The following is a 16,112-nucleotide window of genomic DNA, read 5'->3' on the forward strand; positions in this document are numbered from 1 at the left end:
TAGAGATCGTATCCATTACTATAGATATAGACTATAGACAAACAGTTATTGCACATTTTACACGTAAGCTTGATAATTTTATAACCATGACACAATTGTTTATATAAAATGCTTATAATTTTGCAAACATTTTATTATATCTCGTTTACAATTTTGCAACAGTTTTAAAAGATATTTGCTCTATGTTTTTCTCATATTTACTTATTCACTGTTTATTTAGCAAGAGTCAATGAATCCGTATTAAGTTGAAGCTTTTCTCTCAGTACATCATATAAGAATCTTTCAATTTTTTTCTCAGGTTTTTCACGACGAAGGGTTCATCCCAGCATCATCATCGTCGTCGTCGGAGTGCAGCCTCCGTCGCGGCCGCCGCCGTCGTCGTCGCGCTCGTGATATCGAACGTGAGTCGTGCGGCGCTGCTGCCTGCCATCGCTATATAAATGCGCTGCGCCGGCGGGCGCGCTCAGTATGTGTCATGCGTTGCGAGTGCGAACATCGCCCGTGATGGCGGCTAGAGTGCGGTTGAAGACTCGTCGCGGCATCGGCGTGTCACCGATCGTCGTTCTGCTTGCTGTGTGCGCTGTGTCGAGTCTTGTGAGTGGGATGTTCGAGCATCGACACTGCGATCACCAGCATCCACGAGCGCACGAGGTGAGTGTATCCACGAGCATTGCGAAGGGCGATTCTAACCTCTCTTTACTTTATACATCGACTCTGATCATCGCCGCCGTTTTTCTTTCTTCGCGCAAAATATGTATAGCAATGGATTCCATGAATGTGATATTTCGCCATCGTTTCTCGTTTGTCAGATACTTATTAATATTCCGACGTTTGTCATCGCTTGTTTCTCTTTTCTTTTATCGTTAACGAGTTTTTAATCTTGTCGAAGAGAATTTTTATTAAACGCGACGAGTTCAGTTGCTATCATTTGCGATGATATTCGTGTGAGAAAGCGTGCAAGCGACCACTATGTAAATATACGCGAGAGAAATGAAATGACCATGTTCGTTTACATCGCGTGCCGGATCGAATACATTTGCACGTGTCTCCATATGGATCCATCGCTAATAATTCATCGTTAATATCAATTCAACGTTTCAGCGCGTTCTCTCTATTATCTTTTATAGAATCTCGTAATACTTCGATATTAAAATAATAATCTAAATAAATAAATAAATCTAATGTGTGTGCAATGTTGTGTGTAGACTTGTTATGATTTATCAATTCTCGTAGTTACGAGTTTTTGAGACGTGGAATCGCCCTGTAATTTATTAATGGTTGTAGCATTAAGTTGTGTGTATATTTGATTCTTCGATTTTTGCGATACTGTCATCTTTTACTGGCACACGACTTTGGTGAATGTTTTCATGCGCGATAGGAGGAGGGAGAAACACGTGTTTTCGCGGCAGACACGTGCTGCTGTGGAATATCTCGCCGTCTGACGGTCTGACCTCTAATAGTTCGCACGTCACGTTTTATGAACAATCGCGCGCGATCTTGTTAATGTTCACACATTATTTATATTTAGTATTTGAAATATATATATTTTATACAATCATTAAAATAAATTAAAATGAATTATATTATTATTCTTTCTTTGATCTTCATTTTGTTTAATCCTGCATTGCGATTGATATGTGACAAAAAATTCAAAAAAATATATCGCGCGCGCGAACGGGATATAAAATTATTGATATGTAATATTGAAGGGAGAATAAAAAAGCATAAAGATTTAATTTACAAACAATATACAAATGTTTCAACAGGTTATCATTATAAATTATATTACATCGTTGCAGGAGTAAGGTAATTATAATGAATATATATTTTAAGAGAGAGATCTCTCAATGCACTTGTATATTTTGTCACTGGTTTACGTATTTTGTATTATGTCAGTTGTCTGTGCTATCATTTCAAAAGGAAATGGAATTATATTTAAATCAGATTTGTTGTGTAAGAGAGATAAAGAATAATTTTAAAAAATTTCTCGTTAAATGTTTTTGTACATTTCGAATTTTATTGACATTTGATGCTTGATGAATAATGTAACAATTATGCCATTGAGGAACATTAATTATTATAGTTATAAATATTAATTGTTACTTAATATCACGAATATCTATTGATTTATAAAGTATCATATTATTTAACGTCACAATTTATTGCTACCGAATAAAATTATCGAGGCAGCAATAGTTTGTGTTATAAACATGAAAAATTTTTTTTATTCTAGCATCTAATTTTGTTATCAAACTGAATCCCCTAGTTAATTTTAAGAAGTATATTTTATTTTAATTATGGATTTTTTAATTAGAGAGACTTTGTGTTACATAATAATAATTTTGGATAATATTGAAAAAATTTCTTATGAAACTTTTGTAAATGAAAAATTAATTGTTTCGATCAAAAATTCTATAAAGGAAAAAAAAAAATACGAGACCGATAGGATATGCTATATCGAAGGACTTGTGTTGTTTACTAGAAACTAGTAATTTTGTGTCGATTTTAATTTAATTTTTTTTTAACGCGGACTATTTTTTATATCACAGAAAACAATCGACAGGCGGCACAAGTTTTGAAATCGTCGGTGAACAGACAAGTCGTCATTTTCAATTTGATCTTTTTCTTTTTGTTTTTAAAAAAACAGAATCAATTTACGGGATTAGAATAGCTAGTGTGATGATTCTCTATTCGTGGAATGAAGTCACTTGATTGATTTTTCTCGATTACATTTGACAATTTTTCGTTCGCGGACGTTGATATAACTAAAAATGTTTTTAGAAATTAAGCGCATCGGATTTCCTAATCTCACAATCAAGCAATTCGTGACGAAGTTGAGATAGATTTTCTCCCACACAGAAATAAATTTTTTAAACCATCAGATATTATCTATAATATTAAGCGTTTTGAAGCTGAGTTTTTATGTATATGCTTAGTGTGGTATATTTTTTATTAAGCGTTTAACATATGGAAATTACTTTTTTAATCTATAATGTAAGAATAATTTTACGTCATTTTATAAAAATATATTTTTGGGGGAAATTAGTTTGTTTTTTTACACTAAAAAAAAAAATATTCCCTTCCCCCCCCACACACACACATATACACATATATAATTGAATAAAAAAATCAGAATATTTTGATGATACAATGTTATGCCTCCGGCAACTTTAGTGTTTTAGGGCTCTGACGATTCTATATAACATGTATTATATAAAAATTTAAGTATTATCCAAATAAAAAAATTTTAACATTTAATTTTTTTGATTAGAAGAAAAAAAGGCATACTGGAAACGAAATAACCTGTCGTATATGTTATATATGTTATATTGTTATTAATTTTGAAATTCTTATAATAGTACATTAAATAAACAATCGTAATCAATAAATCATATTTTCCTTCCATCCGTATAGTTAGAATTTACATTTGTCATACAAAACTTATATCCCGCGTTATAGAAATTAATTTTTTCTAAGTAGATGAGTTATATTGCATCTAGTCGAAGCGTATGGTAGTGTTTTTTACGGTGAATGTATTCGCTTTAAGAACCATTTCAAAGAGAATTTGAATGCCAATTTAAAAGTCGAGATAGCGTCCGGCACGCGACACCGCTCGTGCTTGTCCTCTTGACATTTCGTACCATTCGGTTCGCAAAACTTTTCTATCTGACGTTCTCGTCGTCGTCGCGTACTGATCTCGCATTCTTTTAAAGATATAATTCACATTTCGTTACGGTCGTCCTTTTATTCCGTAAGAAGTTCGGCGATAAATAAGGTTGAATTACGCGTTCATCCACCTGGCAACCAGCCAGCTGTTTACCCCTTACTCTTTCCTTTTCGCCAATCTAATAATACCTGAAAGTCGGGACATATCTTAGTGCAAATCGATATTATATGCAGTGTGAATTTATGTTTCTGTAAATCTTTTCCTGCAGGAAGAATAGCTTTCTTCTTGCTAACGGAGAAAATTACGAGGATAATCGTATAATGAAAACTCGACACTTCTCGCGGTGAAAACGGGTTACGAGATATTACGCACGTAATTATCTCTTCTATCGTAATTATCTATCTGTATCCTTTCCTCTGCGTAAATTACATAATTTATATATATATATATATTTTTTTTTTTTTAAATGCGAGACTAATTTTTAGATTATACGACGAAAATTAATCACATGGGATTAAAATGAATCAGAACGTATGAGATCATCGTGTCACGATATAAATCTGTTTCTCGTGATAGAATTGCAGTCGTAATATCTATAAAAGAGATAATTACGCGCGTAATATCTCGTAATCCGTTTTCACCGGGAGAAGTGTCGAGTTTTCATTACGATTATCCTCATAATTTCCTCCGGTAGCAAGAAGAACGTGCGGCGCGCAAGTGTCAAGTTTTCATTACGATTATCGGAAGTACTTCTTCGTGCTCTTTTGCAGTTGTGGCGAGAATAAAAGTAAAACGTAGGTCGCACGATTCCGTAGGAAAAACTTTGCTACGAGCGCTTCAATGAAAGTGTACGGGAATGGAATTTTGCCGGTGCACATATATACACGCGCGTTTGTACCTCATTGTTTTTCCTCCAGCACTGATTTATTTACGAGGCGGTCCGCTGAAATCTCGTGTGCAGAGAGGTTATTAAGAAACTCGATTCCCATCAAAGTTTATGGGCTTCGTGAGACGTGCAGTGATATACGCGACAGCGAGGGGTTCGAGAGAGAGAGGACATCGTAGAAACCGGACACGCGAACTCTGTTTTTTTTTTTTTTTTTTTTTTCCGACGATCCTTCGGTTGGAATCAATCGATCGAGAGTGTTAAGATCTATCTCGTTGACAAATTATATACCGTGTATACAGAAACCGAGTGATGGGTTATCGACATTGATACATTCTTATCCGGCCAATTGGAATTTATACATGTCTCGTTCGAAGAAGTTCTGTTTCGCAAATACATATTTTCTACAATGAAATACTCAACGAAAATTGATCCTCAGTGCGATTAAATTTAGAAATAAAAAATGTGCATATTTATTTTATTCTGATCGTAAAAGACCGAGCAATTTTAATGCGCTACGTGCAAGTATTTGTAGGAATTAATGTTTATCGCTTAAAAGAGGTCTCTTTTAAATTTGACAATAATTCTGTTTTAAAGAATACTGTTGACATCGTTTAGAAATTTAGTTAAATTTTTCTTTGAATAAGATATTTTGCATAATGTTATTTCACATATATTATAGAAATTTTTTTAGAAACTATTAAATGTTATTATTTTAACGCAGCTATAAATTTATTGGTTACAATACATTTTAAAAATTATTATTTTAAATTTAATGTTATTCACGAAATGTGTATATAATAAATTTCAGATAATTATTTCTATAAAACTTGACTTTCTTGATATTGATAAATCTGATGAGTAAATTTACTTTTATAATGATGATGATAAGACGCGATATTAAGTTAAATAACAAGAGTATAGACTGATAAATACATTTACATTATTCTAAATTTGTAACGTTGCAATCGTTTGAAAGCGAATAATTATATTGCAAAATCTTATGTTAAATGTAATAAATCGTCAAAGATATTGAGGAACTTGCAGATATAAATGCGATAAATTAACGAAATATTTTTACATAAACCGCGTTACATTCGATTGAAAATGATGCTGCAATCAAAATCATAACTAAAAAAATATCTCTTATAATCGCGAACTTGTCGAATTGTGAAAAGTAAAACAGTAACATGAAAATATAACACACGTATACACAAACATATCTGAATTTAAAATACAAACGTAGCGATAATAAAAATTAATTAATTCAGTTTTATTTAATATGTATGATATTTTTAATACACACACAGGTTTATTAAATAAATATTAGATAAAATATTTCAATATAGCATGCAGAGCATGCAGAGTATATTTAACATAATAATTTAATATACTTTTCAAAATATAATAACAAATAATATTTAATATAATAAATAATAAATTAAATATCAGTTTCTCACTTATTTTATACTAGTTTTTTAATATTTTTTTATGTTATATTTTAATATACATATATCATACAAATATATCATTAAAATTAAATACAAATTAGAGTTTCCAACAAACACAAATTTTGATCAGGATTTTTGATAATAATTTAAATAAATTATACGATTACAATAGTATAATTATTGTATTTGTTGAATGCGTGAATATAAAAATGACAAATTATTTGTAATTTATCGTATATCAAGTTTCATTTATCTAAATTATGCAACACATTATAGTATGTATATTAAACTAAGGAGTAGATATATCGAGATTTTTTGCAAACACAGGTCCAGATCTAGAACAATTTTAAAACTCGAGACACGTGTATGATTATGTCGCGTTTTATTCCGAGCAAATATAAAAATACATACAAATAGCGCGCTTCGAAATATTCGCAACCGATTCACTTTAACGTACCCGTATTAACTGTTAATTAGGTCAGGCATACAGCACTCCTCATTAGTAGCTTCTGATTACGCGGGCTACTTAAATCAGTGCACAACAAAGCTTTCTAAATTGTTGTTTGAATATTGTATCACTTTTGCGAACGGTGGTGTCAGGGAGGATTTAGTAACAAACGTATCGTGCCAACATCGCGTATGCCAACACCGTATATAACCAAGGCTATGCATTATATCCGTGCGGTGCGTTATAGTAACGGGGGCGCGTTGAACGTGCAAATTAAATTTCGTCTCTATAACGTTTGTAATATAATGGTGATCTGCTAACGCCGCAGCCTCCATCACACTCCCCCCAACCTTCACCCTTTATCAATAGATAATGCTTATTACCTCGCGTAGTTTCGCGTCAGCTGCATGTCGCTCTCGATACGCACTGTGTCCTTGTCGTTCACCATTTCATCAAAATATTCGCGGTACGTGACGCATTCGTGCGACAAATCTCTTCACATTATCGGTACTTATTTTCGCTATCAGGTCGATGATATATATATATATATATATATATATATATATATATATATATATTATGGGAAAATTCTACACGACGAAATATTTTTTATATTGTATATTAATGAAGATCTCCGTAGCATATCGAAATTATAATGTATAATATTATGTATGACAGAACTGTGTATCGTTTATGGGAAATTTTTTTTTTCACATTTTTAATTATTTTGCTTTAATTTAAACTTGCTTCCTTTTGAAATTATTCTGCTTATATCTATTACAGATATATCATCTTTTTTAACATATTTTATATGACGTAATTCTATATAGATAATATAATAATAATGACACTTTTAACTATATATTGTTTAGCAATTAATGATACAATCATGACGAGGAAATTAAACATATAAAATAATAACGTTTACATTACCTGCCATGAATTAAATATATTAGAATTCTGTTGTTTGATTCATAATTTGATAAAAATGTCTCTCCGTATGTCTAAAGTTAAAGTACCGTGATGGTCGGTGGACAATCTGGATTGTTAACGAAATATCGAAATAAATTCAATTTTGAACTCGACGGTTAGAATCATGATTGAATGAACGTGTTCCGGTAAATAACTTCGATGAAACGTTCCTCCATTAATCGAACTTGCAATCAAATCGAATTTGTTTAATCTAGAGTGACTCCGAGTTGAGATTTAACTCTTGGTATTTGCGCAGAATATCGATTGATCTCGAATGATGAGCGGAACGATTACGCAATTGCGAAAGATAAATTAACATTTTATCATTTAAATATATACATTTTCTTTTTCTAATCCTTAGAGCTTACTTTTCTAATTTGCTTGCAAATGTCTTCGAAATTTCAAACACAATAGGAGAAACGTTAAAGTATAAATTTTTTGAAAACTACATTATTAAAATTGATTTCCGGGAACTTTAATATTCATCTTGAACAGCGAGTGTTATTCCATACGCGTCTTGATGGTTATCAGCAGCAAAACGTGTGTACGGGGAAAAAAAAAAAAAAAAAAAAATTAAAACGCTTCTAGAGTCGCTTTTCACGTTCGCTGGGAAATGAAAACTTTCTCTCGGTAGCTTGAGAATTTAATAAAACGAATCGCTCACTCGGGAATAGTATAACGGTGTAACCTTAACCTCGATCAAAATAGTGGGACGTGAAATTGGCGGAGTCGCGCGTCGCCGGAGCCGGATTACGTACTGCCTTTGCGGCCGCTTTGAAAGTTTCGGGGCATCGCACGCTTCGAATGAAAATGGATGACCGGCCGCCGCTTCGTGCGACGCGACGTGCTCTTTTTTTCCCCCTTTTCTACCGTTGCTGCGCTTGTTCTCGTCCTTTTACGTCCTATTTTTTCGCCGTTTTTTGGCCGACCAACTTTTGCGCCTCTAGGGACCGCGCAAATTGCATAGCCATGCATATTCGGAACTTTCTGCCGGCGCGGCGCCTTCGGCTCGTCCTTTCGTTAATAAAGAACGGCCCGTTTGGGACGTCGATTCTATGGTAAAAACTGCCAAGTAATGTCTCGCATAGGCATATCGGAATTCGCTACGGCTTGTTTGTATATTCGAGTAAAAAGAGATACGATTGATGCTTACGATGCGATTTATCCGTTAGATAATATTTTATGTAAACTGCAACGCGATGCGCGAGCTTGTCGATACAACAATTGATATTCTGGTAAAACCGATATTTAGCGCGAGTCTAATGTGCGTTTCACCCTTACCCTGCTCTAAACACACGCGCGCTTTATTACGCGATAATTGAATGCACATTCTACGAGTTTCAATTACCTTCTTTTCCAACGAGGAGAAAGAGAATTTATCTATCGGAATTTAAGATATGTCTTACGATTGGACATAATTATGCCTTGAAAAAAACTTTTACGTTAAGGAAAACATTCGGCTCGTATGGTTTTAGTAAAATAAGAAATCGTTAGATTCTATAGATTCGTAACATTTGTTGAACCCACGTGTCTTACCTCATAAGTGCGACTTTATTTGACAATTTAAAAACAATCTCCAATGGTTATTTATGCGTTTCATTTTTCATCGCGTTTAGAATTCTCTGATTTGCACGATGAAACAACTCTATGTTATTACAGAAACCTTATTGACATAAATGCCGCAGTCAGACCGCGTAAATGTAGATGGATGGTAGGGCCGTCTGTCCATTAGGGTCATAGTTTTCGCAGGAAACGTTCTGGATTAATCACGGCGGATTGTTCGAACAGACAATGACAGTCACGATAAACTCGAGGCAACGGTGAATAAGGTTCAAAACAGCAGGGTACGAAACATTTCGGGAACATCGCCGTTGCGCTAATTAGTGGACCATTCACAGATGAGTTTAATATTCCATTTCCGCAAAGAGACGGCCGCACATTGCATTTCCTGCTGCGCAGGATATCGCGTTGTGCTCCTTGTCTTTCTTCGCCGAAAGTTCGTCGATCCGTTGTTGAATCTATCCCGCTTTTTCAACAACGCGGTCTTGATTGCGAAAAATTACACCATTCTTGTAAACTTTGGCGACCGACTATGACGGAATAATATTTCACGGTGCATTTCATGGTGCAATGTACTGTCAAAAAATGAGAGATTTGTCAATCGCTTGGTACTCTCGAATGCAACCGGTATAAGAACGTAAATAATTCTTCTTCGAAATATCTGAAGAATGCAATATTTATTCATGTAATTTAAATAAAATTCCAACGAAATAGAGTTGAGAGTCGCAATCGAGAATTATAAATATTTTTCTGTTACTTTTCTAAAATTGGCAAATTTGTATTGTATGATGTTTGAAGAATTTGATTTTAAATAAATTTTTATCTATTTTTATAAATCATGTAAGATATTTTATGATATTTTTATTTTTAATTAAATTTTATGATCGATGCTCAACTTGCGGAAATTGTGGAATTTATTATGCACTTTACGTATACAATCGCGATTTCCACTTTCATTATTTATATCATCCGTCGTCTTGCCCTAATAATAATATATTGTAAAATAGTGTTCTCTTAGAAGCATTTGTGCGTCGACATCTTCGCGGTACACAATTTCTTGACGGTGCACCAACTATAAACCCTTAGACAACCTCACAAGTGTTGTAATTCTGGCGCTCTTGACGAAGTTTGGAAAGGAGGGGTTTGTTGAGAATGAGCGCGTTGGAGGAAGAGAAATGGACAGAAAAGAGTACGTAAAGATTTTTCGCGAGCGAAATGCGGGAGATTTCCGATGGTAGATCCAGCACGTCCAACGAAAATCCGGAGCGAAGTAGCCTCAGAAGTAAACCAATCTGGTCGGAGCTTTACGTCGCTTTCGTTCTTCGGCTTTTTCATACCACGGATGGTTTCGTGTACGCGAGGACGCCGGTGTAAGCGAATAGTGTTCGTTCGTTGATGGTCGAAGGTAGGATGAATGAAGAGGCAGGCGTCCATCGATCGCGTTCAATTCGCTCAATTCCACATACGCGCTATCTCGTATAAGAAAACTTAACCTGCGGTTGAACAAAATAGGATTTCTTCTTTCTTGCTAATTATGACGTAAATCAGTGTAGAAGGAGACGTATTTTTAAACTTTTTGTTCTGAAAATTGGGGATTTTCGAATTGATAGATGGCCAAACAGACATATTAGGCTCATTAGAATGTTATTTTTTTGTCATAATATTTCTATAGATCGTCGACATTAAAGTCGATTAATGTTATTTGTGATTTAACTAGTTTTTGCTTTCTTGCAATTTTTTATATCAAATATATAATTTTTTTAAATTTACGTAAATATATATTTACATTTAGTATTCCACATTTTTTGAATAAACCGTTTAGAGCAACGAATATTTCAATTGCGCGTCAACAATTCTGTCTATATAAAAGGTTAACTGGTTAAAAATATTAAGCGCCCTTTATTACTATTGTAATAATCCATGTTTAATTGCGATGGTAGCGAATTGCCAGGTAGTTTTACAATATCAGGTAGATGTTCATTGGGGACTTAAAACTCGAATTGCCTCATATTTGGCTTAAATATATCAATATTTATGAATAAATGGCTCGACGATGGTTAGAGGAAAGCAAATGTTTATACGGTGAAGCGGATTTGGCGGATTAGTGCGAGATGAAAATAATGATCAGTTTTCATCGCGATGCCTTATTAATTTGCCTAATAATGAATGATCGGTTCGGAACGAAACTGAAATCAGAAGCCGCGATGTTGTTTTAACGCAAATACAATGTATCCAATCGTACCACGAGTCACAAGAACTTAAATTAAACTATTAATTATTCAGTTGTTTGACGTTTACGGACGACGACGACGACGTGTAGCATAAATTCTATAAATGCGGTTAGATTATACGGTTATATTTTCGATGAAATTACTCACTTGGTTTACTAGTGAAATGAATTATATCTCGTGTGTATATGTGTTTGCGATGTGTTTCGCAAACTTATCATTGTGAAATGAAATAAGTACGTCAACCATTCATTAATATTATGTATTGACATATACATTGTACAGAATTGTAGATCTCTTACACAGTTTAAAATAGAAGCAATGATATTAACGAATCATATTACCGATGGTCAAACTCCTAATTGAAGGGATCTCTCTTTTTTTTTTTTTTCCTTTTCCTTTTCCTTTTCTTTTTCTTTCCCGCAATGAGACACACATGCTAAATTTATGACATTTATTAAAGAAATTTCTTTGACACGGATTTGTTCATTAAAAAATTTAGAAAGTTTTGAACGCATATATTTATTTACTCATGCATATAAATTAAATTAAAAATTCTGTATGATACAAAACACGAAATATATTTTCAAAGAACTTCTACTATAGTATACATCGTATATATGCTTAACATAATATTTATTGGAGCTTGTCCATTGTCGAAAGCGCGAAGTTCGTTGAGCACCATAATATGTAGATGATTGTCCGTAAGGTTACAACCAGAAAATTGACGGAATTATGAACGAATCGTACAATAGTGTCCGTTGTTTAATGCGAAATTGCATTGCAAATTATGCAGAAGTAATTTCACAGTTTCGAAGAAGGACGAAAGACTATAATTCTAAACGATATAATACAATTCAATTAAACGTAATGCAATGAAGTACATCTTAAGCGAGTTAAATTATATTTGAAAGAAAAAGATCTTTTCTTTTTTCTCTCAAAGAATTTCCTGTAAAACGCATTTCACGCTGTGCTCATGACTGCATTCTTGATCACGAATATATTAGTTATGCTATAGGGAAGCTATAGGGAAAAGCTGTAGGGAAAATCATGTCAGAAGCTCATTATGTTCCGTTGGGATCACTGGGGAATGACAAGTAGTGAGATTAGAACACAACCGACACTCGATTCGATGAGATTCATTCGTTCAAGATGCATTTCACGGCACGTCCTCTCGGACGAGGTCGGAGGGCAATCTCTGATATCGGCGAAGGACTACCGGAAAGGGACATGCCGCTTGATTTTACAACTCGAGAAATTGTCCGCGAAACTTTCCACCGAAGAGTTCGGAGTTTACCGCTTCTTGTGCAAATAACGTTTCGTACGCTAAACTTATTCCGCGAGGTAGGATGCCGTCCGCTTTTGCGCGCGCGAGTGAAAGTTTTGCGTTTTCTACCGTCTATTCTCTTTTGATATAAGGCATTTTTACACTCGCATCAGATATACGCATCCGATGTTTCATATTGCGCGACACAAGGGACGAATTTAATTTAAATAAATGGGCGCTTTTCTCGAATAGAAGTCACAGAAAATTACGTTTATTTAGCGTTAAATACAATTCTATGTTTTTTCTCTATACCTTATTTTACATATAATTTATTTTGAATTATTTTAAGAATGGCGCAAGTATTTTGTAATTTATTAGAAGAATGTCTCTCTCGAGCAAAATAATTCAGCATTATTAAATTTATATAAATATGCAGTCAATTTTAAGCCTATATGATAATATTGAATGCTTGGAATTTTCAATTTATGCTATGCCTGAATTAAAATCCCAAATCAAATGTAATTTTTAATGTAATTATTTACAATATTAACATATTATTTATTTATTTATTATTAAAAACTTGTTACAATTATGCTGCATTAAAATCTCTTTCCAAACTTCCAGGAGGAAGATGAATTAGATCCTTGACTTCTTTTTTGTTAGAATAACTTTGAGGAAGATATTTTATCGTTTTTCTTTACTTTGCAAGTTTAGAGAGAAATGCGTGACAAAAAAGATTTTATAAAGTTTATCGCACATTCATTTCCCGCATTACTTATAACGATATTGAATAATTGCCTTGAATTCTGGATAAACACAAACGCGACATTGTGTCAGGTATATTAACTCGTAAACACGAACAACAATTACATAGAAGCTGTATGGCTCCTATATAAAAACTGTTTCTCTTTCAACAATGCCGACAGTGTAGGTGATTCCTTTAAATGCCGCGTTTTTGTAACGAACGTGAGTTGTTCCAATTACAACCGCAAAGTATACCGCGCAAATAAAAATGCTCCTCTTGTGTCGCTTTTTCCTAGCCGGCTCGTTATCGCTAAATGCATTCACAATGTGGCATTAATTAAAAGGTTAGTTTCTCTGCAATTTGTATTCTGCTGTATGGATGCTAAAACTTTTCCAATTAAAATCTTAGAGTAGTCATAAGAATTTGGCGATGAACGCAAGATTCTCTTTAATTAGATCGAAGCTGTATGGATATTTTTTATAATATGAGAAAATTAATACGCTTAAATCGAAAGTGCTAAATTTGGGAATTGATATAAATCATAGATCGTTAACGTGATATCCATATACAATATTATTCAGATAATAGGAGAGAAGAGATGCGTGAATTATAGGATCAAATATTGATTATTCTCTGCAGAGTTTGTATGTTGGAGCGTAATTATTTGGTCCGCAACATCCGGCTCTCAATTGATTTGATTTTTATTATGTATTATCTTATTATCGAAACTGAATATAAGGGCGTCGATATCATAGTCGACTAATCTTTAACTGTTTATACTTCAATTCGTTATATTATTCTTTAATTGCTCATCAATGAATCAAATAAATATTAAGCGGTAAGATTTTTATTAATTAACTTATATTTTGATATGGTTAATGTTTATTTTTAAGTTTTTTATCGTTATACAAATTGTTTCATAAGCATTTTGTTATATTAAATCGCCAAAATTGTTAAATTTCTTTAAATTTTACGATATAATGAAATTTTTCTACTCACAAGATAGATCGTGGATATAATTGAAATAATGCAGTAAAGCAATTGTTAATTGTGTTAAATTTATGATTTTAAATATCTCATAAGACTTTGCATGACTATGAAATATAATAGATTGTGTTAACTGTGCCACAAGAATTGAAATTTCTTGCGATATAAATATTGTTCTTAGGAAATATCACGACGTCTAGTATTTAACTTTCCTAGTAACTTTTTTTATTTTTAGCAATTATGCATTATATTTGAGCCATTGCATGAATATTTAAAAAGATAACATTCGCGTGATGTTTTAACATTTCAAGAATATCTCTAAAATTTATTATTGACGGTTTGAAAAAAAGATTTAATAATATAGAATTATAAAATTATTAAGTATACATTTTTTTCTGATATAATAATGTTGTAATGTAATTACAGTGCAAATCACTGACATGTACAGTGCTCATGAAACGCATGATAAGGTAATGGGAGCAAGAAAAATATATGATCAAGTTGGTTATAAATCACGCTGGATTTTCGCAACTATAACTTATGGTCGCTACGAACGCACAGCTGGTTACTTTCTGAAGATATCTCCGAGTGCAAGTAGAAAAATACGATATTGAGTGCATTTCCGTTACCGTCCTCCCATCATAAAATTTAAACTGTTTCGTGTCGATAAAAATTCCGCGTACTATGTTAAATGATATGTACTTCAATAAATTACATTTCCTGCATCTGTGAAGCTTATGGAACTTTCAATCGAGTCCATAATCGCTTGCAAATTTTCATTTGCTTTGTTTTAAAATAATTTTCTGTTAGTCATTTAATACACGGAGCTCTTACAAAAAAGATGTACGATATGCATGCACTTCGTGTAAAATTCGCAATGCACATACTCGCAAAACAAAGATCAGTACATATAATTCTACTCTAATTATGGCAAAACTTGCTTAAATATCGAAAATTCGTGAATAACTTTACGCGATGGCAAACATTATGTGCTGCATTTTAAAAATCATGTGATAATAGGATGCTCTTGCATACACTGCACATCCGGCAAGATTCCATGTAAGACACAAGTTTAACGTATATCGATCGCACACGCGTAACCGGTCTAACCGTATCCGTGTACACGCGACGCATTCACGTCGACAAGCGTGATTTGTCCCGAGGAAGCGACTCGGCTCGTCAGTTAGCGGGTAATACAATGCACATGTAGCAGGGCAGCCGGGCGTATGCGGTATGTATACAATGAATGCATGCAGATGCCGCGTGCGCGTGCCTTAACAGCGACTTATTGTTAGAGCCACGCTAAATGATAGCCGAATCTTGATACGTCTCAAAGGAGGTACGCCCGGTATCCCGCGCCATCAGTCTCGGCAACAACAGACTCACCATCCGTTTGCCATGATCTAGCCTCTATCTTAGAATGCACGGGGATGATGCTAGGTGGAATGATGTAGTATGCTCTGATGTACGTGCGCGCGCGCGCACACACACACACACACACACACACACACACACACACATATACACGAAGCATATAGCACACAAGTAACGATCGACGGCACGTAATCGGCGCGAATTTGAGATCCTGAATTCGAATCGACTGGTTGGTTCCCTTGGTTGGCCGCTTGTTCGTCTAATCAGATCGGGTTTGTAGGCGGGGCACGAACCAAGAGATCTCCACAGGCTGGAAAATCGAGGGTGCAGAGAGAGAGAGAGAGAGAGAGAGAGAGAGAGAGAGAGAGAGAGAGAGAGTATGTATATATATACATATACTGTATATCCGACGACCTGGACTACACCATCGGAACAAAAGCTCGCTTGTAGCTATCATGGATGTGGATTGACTAGAAGTTGCTCTTTTTTCGGTGGACGTTGGGTGGGATTTTTTCGCGTACGAAGCG

General features: G+C 34.1%; 2 protein-coding genes across 2 annotated transcripts in view; one reads left to right on the plus strand and one right to left on the minus strand.

Moving 5' to 3' along the window:
* Positions 1-16,112, minus strand: part of LOC138942716 (EEF1A lysine methyltransferase 2) — a 194,726-nt gene that overhangs the window by 6,404 nt on the left and 172,210 nt on the right. The gene's annotated exons all lie outside the window — the stretch shown is intronic.
* The window catches only part of Invadolysin (leishmanolysin-like peptidase, invadolysin), a 250,924-nt gene that overhangs the window by 3,875 nt on the left and 230,937 nt on the right, over positions 1-16,112 (plus strand). The window contains exon 2 of the mRNA XM_070313160.1: positions 299-651. Within this exon, the coding sequence (XP_070169261.1) occupies positions 469-651 (183 nt within the window). The 5' untranslated portion in view covers positions 299-468. The remainder of the gene's footprint in view (positions 1-298; positions 652-16,112) is intronic.

This window comes from Polyergus mexicanus, unplaced genomic scaffold (genome assembly GCF_030449975.1).
Source record: "Polyergus mexicanus isolate NDT 795.1 unplaced genomic scaffold, iyPolMexi1.0 SCAF_23, whole genome shotgun sequence".
Taxonomy (NCBI): domain Eukaryota; kingdom Metazoa; phylum Arthropoda; class Insecta; order Hymenoptera; family Formicidae; genus Polyergus; species Polyergus mexicanus.